Consider the following 22,797-nt stretch of genomic DNA (forward strand, 5'->3'; position numbering starts at 1 on the left):
ACTTTAGCTGGGAAGAAGTTCGGGTGTGTTGGTAGTTCAATTGTAAGCTGGGATACATAGTGTAAGAATGACACAAGGACGAAGCAGGAATACGGGACGAGTGGTAAAGAGTAACCAAAGAACAAAGATCAAGAGGAACAGCATAGAAAAGGCCCAAGAACTAGAAATGCACTTTAGTAGGGAAGAAGTTCGGGCGTGTTGGTAGTTCAATTGTAAGCTGGGATACATAGTGTAAGAGTGACACAAGGACAAGGACACAAGCAGGAACATGGGACGAGCACTAACCAGTAAGCAAAGAACAAAGATCAGGAGGAACAGTATAGGAAAGGCCCTCGTTACTCGTTAGCGCTCGTCCCGTGTTCCTGCTTCGTCCTTGTGTCGTTCTTGCGCTATGTATCCCAGTTTACGATGTTAAAAGGGGCATGAACATAAGAAGCACCACCATAGTTGGGAAATTTGTGAGCAGCCCACTGCTCTGTCGATTGAGGCGCATTCAACAAGTCAAACGGCATGTACTGCACGTTGATTGCCGGCGCATCCATTTGAAGCTCATCAACTTGCAAGCAAGTTCTCATTGACTGCAGCTTCTGCGCACACCTTTTTTCTTGGAGGTCTTTCACATGCTGGCACCTTCGACAGGTACTTGGGAACATTCGGCAGAATGGTTGGTACTGTGTCCGGTGAGAGCAGGGGCTTTTCACATAGTATCCGCACTGCTTTTCCATCAATGACATGAACATAGTCTCGAAATACGTATTTTTTTTTTTGAACTGCAGCTCATACACAGCATCAGTCAGCTCCAGGGGCTTATCAGCACGGGGAATGTTCCGATTGCAAACACAGCGCCTTTCATCGTTCTCGGGGACACCAAACAACATCAGCACATTCTTCATGCCGCTATACCCACTTCAGCAACCGGGAGCGAAGCAGTAGTTCTTCCGACAAGGCTTCATCATGTCACCTCATCAGTTAGAGAAAAAAACTGCACATGAAATTACAAATGTGCGCACATGACACAGAACAACACAAATACGTGGACGAATGCAGGTGACAGCCAATGAGCGAGCATGGCAGTGGCACGGCGGGCTCCAGGTGAAAGGCTCCATAACGCCGCCTCGTGGCCGCAAAGATTTTCCGGATTTTCTGCTTCACGCGCATGCATTGCCCACACCTCTCCCTCGGCCCACTACCCCTAGTCTAGTACACTATACTATCACCGTTTTTCTGAGTTTTCAGTTTTGCCAGCATCTGTACACTTATAATCAAGGGAACTTGCAGACCTAAATATTCTACTAAACAATTTTCATTATGTTTTCCAATGTTTCACATGAGTATAAACACTTTCAATGATAAGGTCCCAATTGCATCACAACAGTGTGTGGGTCCTTGGATATCGGTAAGTGGTCCCTTTAGTACCTCTTGAATATCATTTCATTACTCGGCTAGCAATATATTATTAGCAACTTGGCATCTCGTAACGTTTTTCTTCATGCAATGTATTAGTAGTGCTGGAGGAAGTTTAGCGTGTATGTGTGTTCGTCAATCCTTGCCATAATCTTTATGCTCTTGAAAGTTCATTCAGTAGAACTGCTTTATATCCAAATTACTGCTGGCTGAGATTAAAGGTTTCTTGACTCAACCTGGCATTCTCTCTTTTTGCTCTTCAGAGGCTTCGTACAGAGAACAGGCTTCTAAGACAAAGGATAGAACACCTTGAGCAGGTAAGACCTACAAACAGGTTTTTTTGCATTACATCATCATGCTAAATAGTGGGTAGCAAAGGTTTGGCGTTGTTTTTTTAACTGATATTGTCTTGGGACAATGGAAATTCGCTGTTGTTCTACAAGGAAGCATGTGCCATGTCTGGCTTGCTATAAAAAAAAACTTAATGTTAACACTGGTACATGATCTAAGTGAGTGTGCTGCTGCCATTAATCTCTCAAGTTGCCACCTGTAAAATACCTGAGCAGACTGACAACCATTTTCTTGTGCCTAGCTGTGATTGGTACATGTTGTTACGGAAATAGTTGCAGTCAATTTCATGTAACAATACCTCCCTAGGATATGGCCATATTTTGCAGGGTGGCAGCATAAAGTGCTCATGTTGCTTTCTGTGCCCGACTCTTCAGGTATTATTGAAGCATTCCAGATATAATTGTGGTCTACCTACCTCAGCAGCAATAGGTGAAAGGTTGGTGGAGCTCTCTTGTAGAGTGTGAGATGTAGGCCTGACCCAGCAGCTGGAGTGGGAAGTAGTTTTTTTTTTTTTCTGCCAATTTCTCTGGGCAGCTTCCCTCTCAGCCCATGTTGCTATCTGCTGATTAGTGTATGGAGACTTGCTGTATTCTAAATGATGTATTGGTGACAAATGCACTGGTGCATAGCCCATTGTTATAGCTGCATAAACCTGGGAGGTGCTAGAGGATATAATTTCATTGCCTTGGTGAAACCCAGAATGATATGTCAGTGAATTTTATAAGTTAACTTTGGCATCTACTTAAAGTGTATGGTGTGGATGCCTCTTAAGTAATGCTCATTTTATTCTAAAAACAAGCAATAAAAAAAATAAAATACGTGGTAACTTATTGGTTTGCAGCTTCTAACACTTTCTGGTGTTGTCTCACATTTAACACTCGAAGACATTGGAACAAGACAGTCACTACTGTATTTTTTCTTCCTTTCTGTGTCTACATCACTAAGTACACTGTTACGACAAGATGGACGTGATTAGCCTGCTGAGTTGAATCCACTACAATGATCAAGTGTACCTGGACACTCCTGCCAAAATTAGGCATGGTGTTTTGTTGTGCAGGAGAGCTCTGCACTGGCTGACCGTCTGATCCAAGGCCAGGTGGTGCGGGCTCAGGAAGCAGAAGACAACTACATCATCAAGCGGGAACTTGCTGCGCTTCGCCAGCAAGAGCTCACTGTACAGCAGGAGCTGCAGAAAGCGAACAACCAAATCAAGGAGCTGCACCAGGTATGTAGTTGCCATTGATCTGTTTCTTTAATTTCAGTTTTTTCCTTCATTATTTTCTTTCATGATCAAGATACTCTTTGCCTACTCTTCCAGTCTAGATAAAAAAGAAACTGCCCTCCCTCTGTGTTCATATTACAGCAAAGCTGTATATGGCTAGCTGATTCATCCGTACATCCATCTTTCGCCTGTATGCTGAAAACTCCTCCAGCACAACCCCATGTGCATGTTGAAAAAGAAATAGAGGGATGCAATTGGCTGCTCCAGTAGTGGCATCGTTGCTCTCTGTCGCAGCCGAGCGTGTATGCAGCAGTTTCTCTTCGGCTCCGAAATGGGTAGGCCATGCGTCATGCGTACTCCTGAGGAGCAGGCAGCTTTTGATCAGCAACATCATGAGGAGAACTGGAAATGAGCTCGTCTGCACTGTGCCAATGCTGCAGCCTGGGCACAAGAACAGTCCTGTGCAGCTGAGCACAAGTAGCAACTGCGTACCGAGGATCTGGCAGCCTACCAAGCCGTTGTTTAATGAAGAACCGTCGGGATTTACCCTGTGATAAATACCAGGGCCACACGTTTCAGCTTCGCTGGTTAACCATCTGTACAGAGTGCTTGAGTGGGGATATATATATATATATATATATATATATATATATATATATATATATATATATATATATATATATATATATATATATATATATATTCTTGGGGGGCGGGGGGGGGGAATGTTGAAGATGCTGGGTACAAATGCAAGGAAGTGAAACAGTGATGTGCTGCTATTTTGTTATAACACGTCAGGTTCCAGCAAGTGCAGGTTTTACTCACTCTTTTCCTACCATCTCATTGGTCAGCTTCTTGCTAATTGTAAATGTGACAAGAAAGGAAAATAGTTAACCACAGCCTTTCTTTTCTAGTGCCACAGAGCATTTGTTTGAAGCGCTTGCCTTGTTGCCCTGCTGAAATTTCTCTCGCAAGGCTGTGCGATCAATGTTGCATGAAATGAGACCGTCCACTCAAGAGAAAATTGTTTAGCCATGGTGAAAGCTGTACAGTTTTCTTACTCTGTGAAGATCATGAAAATGTTCACAAATTAATCTGTTTCAAAAGTGGTGTATGTCATTAGGTGAACATTTCGAGGCACTTTGGGAATCGTGAAAGAATGTGCTTCAGGATCTTCTTCTCTTTAAGCAGTATGTGTACATTCTGAGAAACTTGGCTTATCTTTTCCTGCCCTTTGGGGCCCTAACACAATAAGTTGTTCAAAGATACCGAAATAGCTTATGAAAAGATATTCAGTCACAGTAACTGAAGGTGCACCAGGTAGGGTCAGGCTGCAATGAAATGTGAACGCTGTCTGTTAAATCTTGGTTTTTTAATGTGAAGTTCATGTGTTAACCAAATGCTGAACATGCATTACGCAGGTCTCACCAATTCCAAACGTGAGCCATTCCACTTTCTTGCACAAGTGAATGTAAAAACATGGCTTAGTGTGCACTGTGCTCCGTATAAATTGTCTGGATCTCATAGCCAGGCTTAGCATGACTTGGCACTTCTTTTATTGCAGGCGCAGACGCAGCCATCATCACTGGACAGCCAGACAGAGGATCTCCTCAAGTCACTGCAAGATGAACTGGTGGCTGTCAAGCTGCGTGAAGCCGAAGGCCAAGAGACTATGCGTGGCCTTCGCCAGAGGATACATGAGCTTGAAGAGGTATTCTGTTACTCTACCGCTCTTGATGACCAGTGACATGGTGCATAAGTAGACAGCCATTGTACTCTTCAGAAAGCTGCTGTCCATCTTGGTGATACATACATGCTGCTGTCTAGCATACACACTGCAGGCATTGGTCCATATTTATACTTACAGAAGGCTGATTAGTTGTAACTTGCTGTTTGATTGATGGGCTAAATTGGATTACCATGCACACTGCTTCTGTTCATGTAGCAGTAATCTAATAATGCTAAGTTAATGTGGACATCTTCATGCTTACTGCTGTTGGTAAGGTACTATTCTGGAGAGGGTGCAGAGCTACTCAAGCATAGTGAGCAAGTGCATGTTCTGTGTATGCATGTGTGTGTTGTATGTAAGCTGCTGGTGGCAGACCCATGGAGTTCATGAAATTGCAATTGCATGCCTAATCACAGATTGCACTTGGTGGCTTGTTCCTGATGGTTATAGCTAATGTTGGCATTGTTTGATTAGTGTAACTTTACTGTTGAGAGCTCATTTCATATATTAGTTAAATCAAATATATCTTTCTTTTTTTTTTAGACTGCACTTTGGCATTCAGTAGATGGTAAAAAAATGTTCATATATGCCATATTTTTGTATAGAGTCTGTGTAAAAACTCACTAATGCTAAACCAGCAGGTCACTATAGACAATGTAATGTTTTATGTGGTATCTTTGAGTTGATTATACTGTATTAAAAGAATACTGGCCTTGAATATTGATCTCAACACCAAATGTTTTAGAGTGCAGAATTAAACACCCATTCCTGTGGCAAGCGTCAGCGTAAGATGAGAGCGAATGTGGAGCGCAGCAGGGGATGAAAAAGCAGTGAGAGCAAAGAGAGCACGAGGAGGAAAGCGGAGGAAGAGGGTATGGCGAAAGCTTGAGAAAAAAAGTGAAGTGCTGCGTAAGACAGGCTTTACGGTGACAATGGCTATGAGATGGCGCCAGAGTAGCACGCATTGTCTGTATGGAAACAAAGCACTGCATGAGCGGAGGTCTGTATGCAGTGGCTGCTGTGAATTGCGCCCACATGTCACCCATACGCGACCTCTCGCGATCTCACGATTAGCGAAGCGGTCGTACCACATTTTGCTCCATTTGCAACGTGCCGCATGAGACAGATTGTCCGCACCAGCCGATATATCACGAAATGAAAACACATACAGCTGCGCTCATGCATGAGGCAGTATTGTAATCATCGGTGAACTTTTTCTCTTTCTTAAATAAAATATTCAGGTTGTTAAAGAGACTGTAGGAACCACAAGAAACCAACAGACCATTAAACCTAGAAAAGCACAGAGAAAACTAGAAGCTTCTTTATTGTTCAATTATATTGTATAGTTCACTGTATTTTCGTTATTCATTCTTTGTTGGCTTCTTCTTCTTCTTTTAACAGTTGTTACTAAAGATTTAGCCCCTCACTCCCCCTATTTTTCTTACTAAACCAGTGTAGGAAATAAAGCTGCCCTGAACTGGGCAGCATTGACGTGAGCAACCAGTGAAAAGTTACCAGAATGTGTAAAATCATGATTACTACAACAATAAAACAGGAAAACTCAACACAGCTAACTAAATTCACGTTCAAAGTATGGCTGGCTATACACTGATGCACGGTTAAATATATCCCCTAAGTGATTGAGCAATGCAATTTTAAAGTAATGCTACAAACAGCAGTCATCCAGTTATGATCAGTTCCTTGAAAGACTCAAATGCTGTTTTCCTTGTAGGTGAAATAAATGGAGAACAAAGGATTATCTTTATAGGGGCATGGTGGAGGAGTTCTCGGTGGTTCACTCTGTGTAGTAGAATCCTCTGTCACTGCAGTTCAAGGAATCTGGTCTCAAGCAAAGTTAATTTTTAGTTCAGGACAATGGAAAAACATGAGATTTAATGACATTTTTAACAAAATGGTTTCATTATATGTGCTTATTCTAATATATCTGCTGATACCTCAAAATGACATTGTTCTTAGATCATTGTGGAAATTTCTCACTCAGAGTAGAGCTTGCAGTAAATAAGTATATTTGATTGATATATAGCAGGTGCTTGAAGCTTGCAGCAGAAAGCCACCATTTACATGGACTTTTGGTTTACGCATGCTAGTCGCTCTGGTGTGCTTGTATATTCAATCGTGAGTGGGAAAATACAGAATATGTTTCATATTCTCAAATTAAATATAAATCTAATAACAGATTTTCACTTTTTCTTCCAAATACGAATGTTCACATGTGTGTAGTATTTTCTACTATGTTTTGCCATTCTTTTGGTACAATGAAATATATTCTGTTGAGCAGTTAATATTTTAATATGGTTATTTGCCTGTTATGTCACTCTTTCTAGGAAAATAAGCGGCTAAGGGAAGCAACACCAGATGACAGCGTGGCAAATCTACAGGAAGAACTGATAGCAGTGAAATTGCGTGAAGCTGAAGCTAATTTGTCCATGAAAGAACTTCGACAAAAAGTGGCTGACTTGCAAGCTGCCTGGGAGGTATGTGTGGCGTTAGCTGCTGTCACTGTTTGAGGCGCCTTTGTACATTGTTCTTTAATAAATAGGGTAGAGAGGCAAATATTTCAATCAAGTCACTTGTAGCAACTGTGAAAGTGCTTGCAAAGGTTGCATTTCTAACCTACCTGCCTATTATGTGCTACGTGAACACCTTGAATACTTGCAACATTGTATAAATTCTAGATTGTTCAGTTCTTTCGTACTGCTCTCTGTGAATTGATTGATGGTGTCTAGTAGTGTAGGAATTAATCATCATTTGATATACTTAAAATATAGAACTGATCGTTGTGTTTAATCAACCATATGTAATAGCTGAAAATATTTCAGTGTGCAGGCTATGTTACTTATTGCAACAGTGGGCTAGGTGTGTGTGAGTGTGAGCCAACTGTTGTCTTTTCTCTATGTAGAAGCACCGCTCTGAGAACCCCCATCAGTTGGACAACCAGTCAACGCCATCGCGATGGAGTGGAAATAAGTCGCAGGTGAACCAGCTTCAGGAAGAACTGATGACTGCTCGGCTCAAGGAAGCTGATGCTACTGCTGAGCTGCGAGAACTGCGTCAAAGAGTCATGGAGCTGGAAACTCAAGTGAGTTTGATGTGTATGCTTAATAATGAGTGAATTTATAAGCAGTGCATATTTTGATGATGCCGCAGATTGATTTTGTGTTGGCATTGGTGTGTACTACTTGTAGTTCTTCCGTAATGATGACAGTGAGGCACTGCCAAAAAGCATCTTTCCTTGAGAAAAGTTGAATGATAAGTAGAGTTGCTAAGAATTTACCAGCTTTCATTAGCCAAGGTCCTTTTTTTGCTCACTCCTGCTGTGCATGAATAGTGCCTTTCACTGGTCCATCGTGGTGCACATAGCCACAGTGTAAACACAAATCCTTTCAACTGCCATCCATATGTGTAACAGCACTTTGTTATTGGCAGTGCCCATAATTTTCTCTTAGGTGCACCATCTGAATCTGCTGGATTACTGTTGCCGCTACATGAGTCATTTAGATGCAAAAGCTGTGTCTTTTCTGAGCAAAGCAGTAGTGTCCTAGGGAACCATGTTTAAGTGTCGCTCTCAGTGCATATTGTCATCGGCAGGCTATGAGAGATACGGAGGTAAAATTTGGCGTAGAGTTGAACTGAAGATGAAATTTGTGAAATTTCAGGATGGTTAGATAACTAGCATAGTCATAATTATATGCTTAAAAAATGGGCATTTATAACACTGTAGAGTAACACTCAATGTGCACAATTTACATTTTTAACCTGGACAAGCTAAAAGCAATGAGGAAGTATTTGATATGAAGAGATTCAAGGAATTCGAGATGAGATTTGCCGAACTTCAAAGTTGTAGGGTTATTGTCGCAGTAACTATTAATTGCTGTAAAATACACAGCTTTAGTATTCATTGTTGAAAGGAGTGTTTGTTTGAAGCAGGAACTACTAGAAAACATGGCCACATTTAGCATTTCTGTTATTGTGTTTGTTGCCATTGCTGCAGAACCAGGTCAGCCTGAACCAAATCCGCCGTCAAGCGGATGAAATTGTTAAGTATCAGCAAATGTCTGACAAGGTTTCAGAAAAGGAACGTGAGTTGCACTCTCTTGTCCAGGATGAGGCACGCAAAATCACAAACTTGGAATCACAGGTGAGTTCTTTTGTCTTTTACTTGTTCAGAATCAGAATTGGTTTTTATTGAGATAATTAGAAAGATTACAAGATGTTAATATACAGAAGGAGTTCCCGAAGTCAAAGACTGCAGTGGGACCTCCTTTACAAAGTAAACGTAATAAAACAAAAATTACAGCAGTTTCAACAAATCGTCAACATGGAAGAATTACAGGTTTTAGTATGAATAGCATGATTGAAGAATTACATGTGGATAAATGTCATGAAAAAAAAGCACTGTAACATAATCTCGTTCGCAACTAATAAAGTAACAGCATAGGTGACGTGACGAACACAGTATAATTTGCAAACTCGAATGTATAAGTAAGGCAGAAACAGAAACCTAATGGTATGGCAATGAAAATGAAATGAAGGCACCCTGAAAAAATGGTTGTGAGTACGAACTAGGCATCAGTATTTGGCAGAATGTAATCTTTTAGTTGTTTCTTGAATTCGTGAATTTTAAGTGTTTCTCTAATGGTAATGTGTTCCAGAATGCGATAGATGAAAAATGGATGCTCTGCTTGCCATAATTAGTATGTATTTTGGGTAAAATGAAGTTCCTGTCTATTGCAAACCTGGTAATATTAGTATTTATTAGAGAAGGTTGTGGTATCAAGCTATTGCATCGTGTGTAATTGATTTGACAGAACAAAAAGGTACCTAGATTATATTTAACGAGCTGTGTGACTGAAAGAAAGTGATTAACCTGTAAAAGATATGAGGCATTGTTGTTATATTTGCTAAATGTAATTATCTTAATAGCCTGATTATGTAGGATTTGCAATGAGCTTAAATGGGTTATGTAAGTTTTTCCCTAGCAAGTAACGCAGTAGTTAATGCGGAAATGAATAAATGAAAAGTATAATGATAGTAATATTTGATGCTAAAATATGTTTCATGTTTTTAGAAGTACCCTAATCTCGTAGGTAATCTTCTGTTTTATTTTGGTTAAGTGTTCAATAAATTAAACATTTCTGTGTACTTCTATGCCAAGATAGTTACATGAAAAACTTGCAGGGATAGGACTTGCGCCCAGAAAAATAGGAAGAATGGAGTGAAGTGTTCGTTGGTGGGAAGTGAATAGAACAAATTTTGTCTTCGACAGGTTTATCTGTAGTTGGTTAGTATGGCACCACCCCAGCAGGCTGTGTAAATCGCTATTAAGGTTAGATACTAAGGTTGTAAGACATTTATCGGAGTTAATGATTGTGTCATCATCTGCATAAAGTATACGTTTCGAAAAAAAGAGGCAGTTAGGCAGATCATTGATGTATAATAAAGCTTGTTGAAACCTCTTCAAAGAATTATCTGTAAGAAACAAAAGTGTAGGAAAGTGCGCAAGATTAAATAATTTCTCATGTCACACCCGGAAAAGATGCTGGTCATGGTTTTTGCATTTTATATATATATTTTTTTTCTGCTTGATGTAGATGAAGGAAGAGAGGATGAACGCTCGGATTCGGGAAGTGGAACACACCCAAATCATTGCCGAGATGAAGCAGAAAATTTCTTCTCTTGAGATCAAGGTGCTTGTTTGTATCACTTGCTTCGTTTGTTTCTGTTGGCCAGCAACAGTATTGCTAACTGGGGAAAATAAAAAGAAAAACCATAGACATGCAATCTTTAGAAACTGCTAAACCTGCTGAGTTCACATTTAGCATGTAAATTTTATTATATCTGAATATTGGTATGTAGTAAAATAATAAGTGAAAAAAGTGCATTTTTTGAATGGAAAATAGTAAAATTATTAAATATAGAAAAATGAATATCGGCAAGTGTTTTTTCGGAGCGACCATAAATTGCAGATGTATACTACCCCATATTTTCTAAAAAGTCTTGCTTTGCAACAAGTGTCTTCATCTAAGACCAATAGGCAACAAGGTACCATTCAACTATGTTTGCGACTTGTGGCTCACAGCAGCTCACACCAGTGCCGATAGAGTCACCATCCTTCTGCCTCACAGTTTTGAATCGTAAAGCAAAAAGCATGCAAAGGCTTGTCATAGTAGTTGTTGTGCTCTGCAGCAGCTTGTCTGCGCTATGCACCATAATTTTTGCACGTATAGTTTGCACCATATTTTTGCACCATAGCTATTGCGCCAAAATTTTAAAAAATTTAACAGTAAAGTAGGGGTGCAGGTTAATGCAAATTTTGCCTTAAAGTGTGGCTTCACGGCAATGCGCGCCGCGCTGCCGTGAAGCCACATCTCAAAGCAAAGTTCTCCACCATTCAGTTTCATTATCTCCAGGGAACCCCACCTCCTCTCCACCTCTACGTGTTGAAGCACCCTTCTCCCCTCTTTCATGGTCGCCCTTTCCCCTCCTCTTTACGAGTCGCGATTTTGCCTTTAGTAGTTAGTGAATAGCACACGCGCCAATGGCGACCTCGTATGTCACCCATTCCTACGGCACTGCCTTGGCTTGGACGATAAGGCATTTTTTTTTCTTCTTCTTTATTTTCCCCAGGCTGTTGTAATTGAAGGTGCGGTTTATGCATGGTGGCGAGTTATATGCATAAAAATATAGTAACTTCTTCTCAGGTGCCAGTCTATTGGTTAGACATGTGATATGAAGCAATAGCACAAATAAACGCCTGAAAAATCACTGCAGCCACAGCAACTTCTAGAACATGCCTTGCTATGCAGCCACTGGTCAGTGTAGCTGTTCAGGCTTTCTCTGACTGTTAGTACCTTCGGTGAAAGCAGCAGCCCAAAGGGCTGTCTTACCCTCACCCACACATTTTGACATGGCATAACAGGCTTTACCTTGTTCACTCCGATCAAGTGACTACACTAGATCGCATTAGAGAGCAGTCAACTTCATTTTTTTAAAAAGAAAGAAAAAACGGAAAAATACATGTATACAGATAAGGCTCCCAGAGTACTGTTTGTTGTGCATTATTTTTGTGCTTACATCACACAGTCTGATATATTTATTTATTTATTTATTTATTTATTTATTTATTTATTTATTTATAACGACATACATATATACGTATATACTTTATATGCATGTCCTCAAGAATCAAGAGCTGCTTACGGCTGGTCAGCTTAGGGGCAGCACTGAGTCTGAAGAAGTGAAAGAGCTCCAGGATAAGGTGTCGGACTTGAAGGCTGAGGTGAGCTCTTTCTTGGTCACGCACTTGGTCTTTGTAACACCACAGATGCCTCTTAAATACAGTAGGAATTCATTAAGGTGAATCCTCTGCTGATTCTCTAAGAATAATAATCGTGTCCATAATAATTAATATTGTTTAATAAATAAACATTTTTGTCTCACAGTTTTTCTTGTAGTTCCTTGATATTCAGTGCACCATTGGAAAGCTCAACTTCTGGTAAGACTTAAAAACAGGTCTTCAGAGTTTGTTCATATTTGTTTTAAGAATAATCTGTTGTTTAAGTAGCTAATAAACAAGAGATGGCCTATATTTAAAGATTGCCATTACTTGCCATGTTATCTTACCTCCTGGGTATCGCTTTTGGGAGTCCTCATTGTGCATCTAAAAAGAAGTGCAGACATCACTTCTGTGTACGTTGCATTACGTAGATACTGAAGCCCTTACTGTGTCTAACTGTTTTTAGTAAACCACATTTAAAAATTAAAAATAAGGGATGTGACACTCTCGAGATCTGCTGCTTTGAGTTGTGCAGATGATCAGAGCTTTAACCAGCCTACAAATTTGGTTTTTATGCAATATTAAAGTAGTGCTGTTTCTATGCTCTCTCATGACTGCAAGAATAGTGTGTGTGGTAGAATTTGGAGTGTGCAAGTATTCTAAATACGATGAATGTTTCCTTTTGCCGACACGGCATTTCCACAACTTTTTCTTTTGGGTAATTTATTTGGGTATATTTTCAATCATTTTATGAAATATTTTTTTAAACAATTTGTTGAAAAGGCAGTATAGTCCTTGTATAGTCTTCATATTATGTGCATAGTGCTGCTTGCGGTGATATTTAAGTGTTAACTGAGTTGGTCTGTGAATATCACTCACATTACATTATGCCAGTAAAACCTTGTTGGCCCACAACTCCGATATCTTGAAATATGAGTTAGAGGGACACTAAAGGCAAATATTAAGTCAAGCTAAAGTTATAAGTGCTCAAGGATGTCTAAGGCATAAATGTTATCACGAAAAGAGCTTCAGTAATAGAGAAATTGAGGTGAATGCAGGACACAATTAAAGACTCCCCCATGACATTCAAGTACTAGCGCGATGACAAAGGCACTCATTATAATATTGTAACTAGTACTCAGCCACTCGTAATAAAAAGATAATTGTATTGCTTGATAAGATAAAAGAAAATGGTACTTGTCCAGTTGTTTCTGATCATTAAAAAAAAAGAACTCATTGACATTGCCCTTGACAACCACGTGGGCGTTCGAAAGGTTTTGTTTTCTCCACTCTGCGCCACCCATGCTTTTGCATTTCAGTAGTTTCATTATTGCGTAGTGCTGCCCTGGTTTTGCTGGCTCGTGAAAATCCCACAAACTGCAAGCAGCACAGAATGCCATGTCCATGTGATGTCGTGGGATTCCCGAATGGTCCACACCACTTGACCAAGACAGGGTGGCTAGAACTGAGAGGTGTGAAAACAGGGTGCTCCAAGCTTGCCGGGATGTCCGATCCTGCCGCAGGGGCGCTGTCATCGGGGGCGTCGGGAGTGGTAGCTTCTTGCAGCATCTGGCATTGCACTCACGCTGCATGTTGCTTGCTTTTTGTAGGTGTAAGTTATGTTAGTGTTCAACAACATTGCCCTTTCACAATATACCCCTGTAGCACTGAAGAACCTCCTACTGAGGCATCAGCATGAACCTCCTTACACCAGCAAAATAATTCAGCCATAGTGCAGCCATTTTTCGATAAAGCATATTTTGAAGGCCCTGCATTTTGATTGCAGTTGTTGCTAATGCAAAATTATCTCTATACATTTTTATATGATTTATGGACTTAGTTAAGGAGAGTAGCCTGATGTTGTACTTTTATTGCAAATGATCGTGTCCATTTATGTATTCTCTTTTTCTCTATGCACCTTTGAGTGACACCTAAGGTCTTGCAATCGTGAGGCCAGTATATATGCTCAATTTTAGAACGACAGAAAGCTGAGCTAGTTGATAAGGATTCATTATGCAAAAAAGAGGTGAGGCGTGCAGACAGGACACAAAGTGTTGTCCACTTCTCTACTCTTGTGTCCTGTCTGCACACCTCACCTCTTTTTTGCATAATATATGCTCAATGTTGCAGATAAATTGAGGCTCAACTTTGTGTAATGACTTTAAAACATATAACTTTATCAGCAACAGTAGCCGTGACTCTGTGGTGCATGGTGCCTTAAACTATACAAAAGGCTTCAGCCTCTTTATATTTTTTTTTTTCACTTACTGCCTGGATAAGCCCCTTTAAAAGGAAATTAATCCTTGTGGTAAAAAAAAAAAATCTAACATCTAATCTGGTTAATTCTGTGCAACGCTTGGCAGCCTGTTTGTGGCACGCTGCTGCATGCAGCACTTAGGCTTCTTACAATTTTTGAATCCATACACATTTTGCTAAACATATATTAGCCTGCTTAATTCGGCAGCATTAAGGTGGTGGGCCACATTCAACAGTCGATTTCTTTTCCCAAAATCGATTTTTTTTTTCTTTACATTTCGTGTATGTCCAAACATTCAGCAACGTGTTGCGAAAAAGAAAAAAAAATTATCTTCCTATCATCATAAGTTTGGGAGTTACAGTGAGCTTTCCAACCCATCCCTCCTATTGTGAAACCGAAAATCAGTACTACTATTTCTTTTATTTAAATATTATTCTAAGTAATTTTTTCATTTTATGTTGTCGCTAAGCAGCCAAATGAACAAAAGGAGACACTAGCGCATCTCATGGGGGCAGTTATAAAGCTGGTGCATTTCCGGCCTCTCTCTAGTTTTTGGCATCTGTACCATGGTTTGAAGATTTGTTTACATTTTCCTCAAAACAAGACTTTGCTCCTCCTCATGCTACACAAACTTTGATTACTTTTTTTTAATTATCATTTTGGTATCAAATTTTGCACGCTCATTCCTGACATAGAGACGTCTACAACGAACTAGAACAAAAGCAATTGATGCAATATTTTCGCATTTACAACTTATTTTGCAAATAAATTTAGCCCAAATTGGCAATCTTTTTCACTTTGCTTAGTTGTTTTAACATTACTTTCTTAATATTTATTACATTGCATTTATCCTAGTTCATTGCACAGGTACCCCACTTAGCTACATAAGTTCCAAAGCTTTACTCAATTCAGCAATGCATTAGTCACTGCTTCCATGACTAGCACTTTTACCACATTTTATGACAAAAATTATCTGCCACTAAATAAAAGGAACCAATTTCAGCACTTTAAATAGTTGAATAAGCTAAATAAGACATGCTTATTCAGTGAAAAAGGTTCTTTGAATCCTGGCTACCAAATAAGAAAAATTTTTTTTTTGTGGCCTACCACCTTAGTCAAGTTGTACAATGACTCTAACAACTACAGAAGACAGAAGCCCTCCAAAATCCTATTCCTTGGATACATCAGTAGATACTTCCCCTACAGCACTGTCTGTCCCTTGGCACATCGTAGGCATCCCTGCTTATGGGAGAACCTGCTTTCTTGTGACGTTTCCTGCAATATCGTATGCAAGGTGAGCATCACTGTGTTGCTCTGTGTAGTTGACATGTGTTCCATGGCCACTTATGCTGCCTCCATGAGAACTGTAGCGTTAGACCTTCCTGTAAAGCCTCATTTCGCTGCAGAACCTTGTCTGCTGTGGAATTACTTTACAGAGGAGTTCTGCTGTAGAGCTGTGTCAGCCCCGGATAGACTGCTCGCAACTCGCAAATTACCCTTTGCATGCTGCCGCACAGAAAAGGGACACTTTTTCCAGCAATGATTTGTACCCTGAATTGCATTGAGGCACAAAACATCATTGCCGAGATTTTTTTTTTCCTTTTCTCTCTCTCTCACTTTTTCCTTTTCACATTTCACGGCATCCTTAATATTTAAGACACGCTATCATGAGGCAGCTTTACAAAAAACACATGGAACAGTAACCTATGAATGTAATGACTCCGGTTCTGTCAACCTCTTCCTGGCTTTCTTTATTCAAATACTCATACGCCTCTTGTGCATCTTGACAGCTGACCAGTCCCCATGCCCCCGACCACAGGGCCTTATCTTTACCTAGCGGAGTGTCACACAAGGCGATGCTTTCGTGCAAGGGAAATGCCCTACGCTCTTCATATCTCCCAGTTCTAGCCACCCTAACCAAGAGCAGCTGCAGTGCCGAATCCAATGCTCTGTCTTGGTTTGGTTTCTCAATGACCGCATCTTTGCGTTTTGCACAGAAAAGAGCAGTGCCGCCTGTCGGGCGCCTTTACTGCCACTGATGGCAGTAAAGGGAGGTGGTGGCATATTCAGCGTCGCCACTCCTCGCTCGGGGGCAGTTGATCTGAATTTTGCTAAAGGTATGCGGACCCTTCAGATGCAATTTTCTTGTAAAGTGGGTCTTTTCATTGCACAAAACAAGTGCAGCAAAGTTTCTGGAATGTATTTTAGCAGTCCACATTGACTTATTATTTGCCCTTAGTGCCTCTTTAAAGGGCAACTATGGCAGTATTCAGACCATGTCAAGGTAATGGAATATTAAGGTTCCCGAGACCTCCCTGTCACGCGTCTGATAGTAAAATTGTTCGGCAAATTCCAAAGTAATTTTTAGCAATGAAGAAAGTGTGACAACGAAAATGAAACCTGACCGAGCAGCTGAGTGAACCTCGTCATGTGACAACACGAGAGGCACATAGCAGGGAAGACATGCCAGGCATGCCGGTCTCGCCAGGGCGAACGAAACTGGCCAAGAGCAGACACTCAGCTGATTTGTGGCCACGCCTTCTGACCTTCGAACGACAACGTCAGCTGCACCAGCTCTTTAAGTTTGTCAAATAGTGACAGCTACGATTCCGACAAATTCAATAGCCACAAATCGCCGTTTGGCTTTTGTTTGACCCGCCATCACAAGAGCCAGTGCCCATGCGCGACATATCGTGCCACAGCATGAAGACCAGGGGTAGCCCTAACCATTGATTTTATATGTGCTGCTTGCTATTTCTGGTCTTTCACCATTTCTCAGGGAAGCGCTTCACATACTTGCTATAAGATATGGAGCACAACTTTCCGCCTTTGTATCCCGCAAGGACACTGCTGACAGCCCAAAGCGTACAGGTACAGCAACTGCTTGTCATTTACTTGAGATATAAGGCTAGCTGCCCACCAATGACACAAATTAATGTCAGAACATAGCAAAACATGCAGATTTTGTGCATGTAAGCACCTCTGAATCACTCTGGCAGATTTTGTGCATGTAAGCACCTCTGCATCACTCTGTGTCGCGCTGATATGAGCGACCAAGCACTTTCGAAAACAGCGAGTGGAAGACCGTAGTATGGGACCGTTGTTATGCTGCCTACTTATCATTCTTCGTATTATTTTCATGCACACAATTAGTGTGCTCCGTAAAGTAGACATAGGTTAGGACATTTTGCATGTAATCAAAAACTGCGAATGAATGCGCAGTTTTCTCACAGAAACGCTGATGCGAGTATTGACACCGTTGGCAGCTGAATGAGGTGATTGTTTACATTGCTGTATCGAATTCAAATCCTTATGATCAAAACTTAACTACAGAAGCAGTTTTCTTCATCCTAATGGTTTAATTAGCTTCAGGTCAGTCGCTCAAGACGGCCAGCAGTAGACACACCAACTTGGCAACTGTGATAGTTAAACTCGGCTGAATGCACTCTACATCGGCTCAAACTGTGTGTGCGGATGACGAGGGCTGACGATTGTGCAGCCAACAATGCAACGTCACTTGCCTCCCATCTCTTGCCCGTTCACACAGAACGTAACTTTCTGCGACAGCAACTTCTCACACCAAACACTAGCTCACTATCACTAGCTCGCTCCTCGGCTACTGTGGATACCTCGGTCCCGTTGTCTGCCATTCACTCCCAGCATGCTCTGCATATGCCTGTTATGTCTTAACGCAGGGTGGCCAGTAGCTGAGAAGCAGGCAAGGCAGGTGTTTCAAGGGAATAAACGAAATTTATTTGTAAAAAATCAGCACAACTCTCAAGCCTTATGTTTCCCAGAAATGACTGAAGCATGAAGAACGCACTCAGCAAATTTCATTCAGATCCGTTGACCTCAAGAAATCACCGGAACTGCCCTTTTAGTTAAAATTTGTTTTCCAGCCGTGGTGTCAACCCGTGTGTTGTTCACCCCATTATCTTGGAAAGTTCTTGCACTGGGCTCCGGATACCTAGAAATCTTGACTTTGAAAATACCAGGGCAAGGACGACGAGGCAGTGTTGACCTCGTTTTTTCTTCTAGTCCAGCCGCGGCTGTGCATGGCATGGCCATGCGCTCCCTATCTTTTCTTGGAGGGTGCAAAGTGTAGGTGAGCCGAGATGACTGATGGTTTCATGTGCGCTGTGTTATTGCGCGCCTAGTTTGCGTTGAAGCAAGAAGCAGCACAAAGGAAAATTCGCCCTGGTTAGGCTTAGATGACTGGCTTCAAATATTGCATTAGGATCAATAGTCTTCACCCTGTGCCAAGCACGCTGTCTTGGCACAGTGCCTGTAACACCATTGTCCTTAGGCGCCGACTTGTGCGGTGCCAATGCACGTGAAAGTGACGCGAGAATGTTACTAGTGACATATGGTAAAGGTTCCATGTGGTCTATGCACGGCCAGCATGCGTCTAGTTTATTGATTTCACTTATCTCGAAACTCAGCTTGAAATTTTTTCTGATTTTTACAGCTTCGAGTTAACAGGGGGTTTACTGTACTTGATTTTCATAATGCTTGTGATCTTTGTCCAAAGACTATACAACCATAGTGAATTGCTTTGGCACACTTCACATATTGGACAGCTTACAAGCATTTGGACAGGTTACTTAATCAACTGTTTTCGGTTGTTGAACAAAGATCATGGTGGATGTCAAGGAAGCAGAAGTGTAAGTTAAGTGTATTGGTGCCAATATGTGGTTACTAGTAGTGTCATTTACTATCAAATGGGCCACAACTTTGGTCGACAAACTTGATGCTCCTTCATTTATTATTTTGTATACTCACTAAATCAACCCCATGGTGGCCATGTTATGGGACTTTAATGTGCACTGAGTATTTTACTAGGTAGGTTTGGCATTCTTGACATTCACTGCTTTATAATGTAGAGATAGAAACGTGGTGCTGATATGTGCAGCTTTTGCAATATTTGCAGTTATGGTTCTGCAGAACTGTCATTTATAATGGTACAGTGCAGACTCTGATGCAATTTATATCAAACCTATGTGTGTAAACTTCTTGCATTTCCTTGGTTTAGCAATGTTGCTAGCATTTATCGCATTGAAACAGGTGCGAAGCTCGGGCATGCCTGTCATCACCATGTTCAGTGAAGGCTTTACAAAATTTTGTTCAGTTGTATTGTGTAGTTCTTTCAAGTTTGGCTCAGAGACTTGCAATATACACAATTAAAAACATTTTCTAATTATTCAATTGCATCATTGTACTTTCTGCAGGCACCCTGGCAGATTGTTGTGCTGTTAACCTCTTAGCACACCCTTTCCATCTGATATAGTGTACAAATGCACGTTTGAGTTGCAACAGAATGTAAAAGGCTTTCAACAAAACAACTTCTTTGCCAGAAGGGTGCTTCAAGTATTTTAAATTGCAATACGCAAAAGTAGAAGTTATGCACGTATTTTCTTTTCTTGAATAGTAAAAAAATAATGCTGAAAAGAACCTTTGTTTCTTTCGTCTGTCTTACAAATCTTTTGTTACTGAAACAAGCTGTCAATTCCTAAAATTTGAAGTGTTTGCACTTCATTGTATGAAGCTGATGAGATGCAGCAAAAGGGCTTACGGTATCCATGCTATCCATTGGTAAATGAAGGGAATGCAGCACTAATGCTGCCACATTTTGTAGCCTTAGCCACAGCTAATTTGCAAATGGTCCCATATGTGTGTGTCCCCATCCATTTTTGCAGAAGTTCCGCTTAGAGCTGCCCTCCCCGATCTTGCCAAGCTTGTTGCACCCGTCGCCGCTCACCCCCATGGGGTGGGACTCTGGGCTGGGACTTGAGCAACTCTAGATCGCGCTGCCTCTCACTCTCACACTGCTCTCTCTCTCTCTGCCACGCAAGTAAAAGGTGATCTCTGCTTGCTCATACTAATGCTCTAAGGAAACCTGCTTGCTAGCAAATGACCGGCCCTGCTTTTGCTTCGCCTGCGTGTTTATTTGTGTGCACTCAAAACCACTGAGATGTCTTTGGCTTTGGGGCTGTGTCACCACTGCATGACCCCCTCTTTTTATGCTTGCAGTGCACTAACCTTTCTTTTTTGCTGCTACCTTGTGTTTTCACCAGTCCAACGAAGCTCTTCTTGAAGTTGAGCAATATCAAAATTTATACTTCAGTATGTACAAAAGCTATACATATTATATGTTAGGCACGTGGCATTACAAATGCACATGCCTCATTTGTGCACTTGAGAGGTGCAATAAGCTTTTAAAAGCTTACAAATGAGTAAACAGTTTTTCTCTCATCGTGGTATCTCTGACTGCCACATTACATTAAGGGTGGGGGTAGGGGCGTGGGATGGGGGGGGGATGGGGGGGGTAGCAAGCGTGAGTAGGAAGTCTGAATGAACAAATACCTATTGGTTCTGGTCTTTATTATTTTAACTGATATTCAGAGTCTACTACTCGACCATGTTTTGTGTTGTGTGAACATGTGTTGAACATAAAGAGTGTGATCCCAGACGTAAATCACATGATGTGTACCATCCTAGGGTAAAGAAGGCAAACTTAGCTGTATTTTCCTTTTTTTGAGGTGCCAGGTAAAATAGGTAGTTTATTGAACAAGTATGAAATATGCATAACTGACAATTTCATATGAGACAGTCGCTTAGGTTATCTAAAATGCTGCAGCAACAAGGAAAATTTTATCACTGTGCTATGCACATGAAAGAGTACTTAAAAAGCAAAATAATGATGTCTTCTGACCTTCTTAATGGCAAGAATGAGTCTGACTCATCCAGGAATCATGCCACAACTGCCAGCGACCAATCTGTATTATCCTCTTAATCTTATGTCCATGGGGAATGCCTGTAATGAGGGTGGCTAACCCATTGCATTTATCACATCCAGCTGTTCCTCCTTGCACTGTTAGGGGACGTATGAGGCAATACATGCTAAATTAGTCAGCTTTGTGCCCTTTGCGTTTGCTTGGGAAACGTCAATCTCTGGTGATGTGGTGCCTTGCTTCTATGTTTTATAGAGGTCCCATAGAGGCAGCCACCTAGTTCTCCACATCCATGTTGATGAATAGTTGTAGGTTATCTGCGATTTCAGTAGTTACATAGCTCTTAATTTCGGTGTATTTTGTTGATGGGGCAGAGTGTCTACCTTTGAATATAGTAAGTGAAAGTACAATTAAACCTTGTAATGAAGTTGAAGGAGCTCTGTAATTTCTTCATGACCATTACCTGGTTATAGCCATTCATGGTCTTAACAACAACTGTTGTGCCACAGTTACTGTGTTCTAAAAAAAATTAACCAAGGTGCTGTGAATGGAAACGGTTATCTATTTCAAGGTCTTTGTGCACTTATTTGCATATTGTAATGGACACAGAACATGAAATAACTTGGATGGGTGTTGAAATGAACACTATCAGCACCCCTCCAGGATATTTCATGTTGTGTGTTTGTTTTTGGCACTAAGTGTTGCATAAGGCAAGTAATAAACTAGCCCAGTTTTCTGCTTTTGTTCTTGTGCACATTCTACAACTCCCCCATGAAGTCATGTGGTTAAGTACAAGCTCTTTCCGCATGCTTAAACAGTGTCTCAAATACGATGGCAGAAGTACAGGGGTTGTGAGTTACCACTGGGCAAGCAGAAGCTGATGCTAAAGCCTGCAGTGCACTGCCAAAGGACCGTAAAAGGTTGTTTTCTGCTGCGTATTTATCAGTGAGATTATATGCTTTCTCTATTGCACTTGTGAATGCTATAATCCATATTTACTGATGTCATGTGTGCACTAGTAGTGGTGCAACAGGTCCTATCAGTGTTTTACGAGTGTGCCAGCAAAGCACTTTGGGCATCTGATTTCATACAATGCTCATCATGGTAGAGCAGACATTTCTGAATCAAGATAAAAAATTCATTGTGCTGGCGGCAAGTGTTGCATCAAAAACCAAAGGCTTGCAGTGCTCCACCAACACTGCAAGCCTTTGGTCTTAGACTAATGTCTTACTCTGACTGGAACTGATGTTTTATTGGTCCTTTTGCTTGCTGCAGCAGTGAATAAAGCATGCAGTACATTCTTCTTCAAAGTACAGTGGGCATCCAAAAAGCAAATTATGATTTGCTAATAAAATAAACAAGTAGCTTTTTAAAAAAATTTCTTGGTTTCACATACCCTAGTTTACATATCTAAATGATAAGGCATTTGATGTAACATGACGCAAGTTTTTACATATCTAAATGATAAGGCATTTGATGTAACATGACGCAAGTTTTTTCAGGCCCTACCATCTAACAGCGCTGCCTGTGACGAATGTCTATGTCTTCAGTGAAGCACCAGATACTACAAAACCTTTTCACATGCAGGAGTGATGAGAATGAGCAGTGAGTTATAAAAGGTTGAGTTGTCAGAGGTTTGCAAGCTTTTTCTGTGACCACGTTAGCCAAGTTTTCATTGACAAAATGTGGTCACCTGCTTAAATCCTTATTGTAAGTATTAGTTTCCTTTCTTCCCATTCTTTCCATTTGCTTACCAACCATCTTTGTACACCATACAAAATTCCATTGGATTCCATTGGATTTCTT

The 22,797-nt window shown here is 40.9% G+C and overlaps 1 protein-coding gene across 4 annotated transcripts in view; it reads left to right on the forward strand.

Annotated features, from left to right (window-relative positions):
• LOC135896242 (ecotropic viral integration site 5 ortholog-like) overlaps positions 1 to 22,797 on the forward strand; it is a 260,532-nt gene that overhangs the window by 233,242 nt on the left and 4,493 nt on the right. For 3 of the 4 annotated variants that reach the window (XM_065424603.2, XM_065424602.1, XM_065424601.1), the window contains 8 exons: positions 1,668 to 1,721; positions 2,813 to 2,980; positions 4,542 to 4,688; positions 7,052 to 7,201; positions 7,627 to 7,806; positions 8,719 to 8,865; positions 10,319 to 10,414; positions 11,911 to 12,006. In XM_065424603.2, the coding sequence (XP_065280675.1) occupies positions 1,668 to 1,721; positions 2,813 to 2,980; positions 4,542 to 4,688; positions 7,052 to 7,201; positions 7,627 to 7,806; positions 8,719 to 8,865; positions 10,319 to 10,414; positions 11,911 to 12,006 (1,038 nt within the window). Of the gene's footprint in view, positions 1 to 1,667; positions 1,722 to 2,812; positions 2,981 to 4,541; positions 4,689 to 7,051; positions 7,202 to 7,626; positions 7,807 to 8,718; positions 8,866 to 10,318; positions 10,415 to 11,910; positions 12,007 to 19,956; positions 20,119 to 22,797 lie in introns of all 4 variants that reach the window. The other variant, XR_010562642.2, reaches the window with a different exon arrangement.

Source organism: Dermacentor albipictus, chromosome 1 (assembly GCF_038994185.2).
Source record: "Dermacentor albipictus isolate Rhodes 1998 colony chromosome 1, USDA_Dalb.pri_finalv2, whole genome shotgun sequence".
NCBI classification, from domain to species: Eukaryota; Metazoa; Arthropoda; class Arachnida; order Ixodida; family Ixodidae; genus Dermacentor; species Dermacentor albipictus.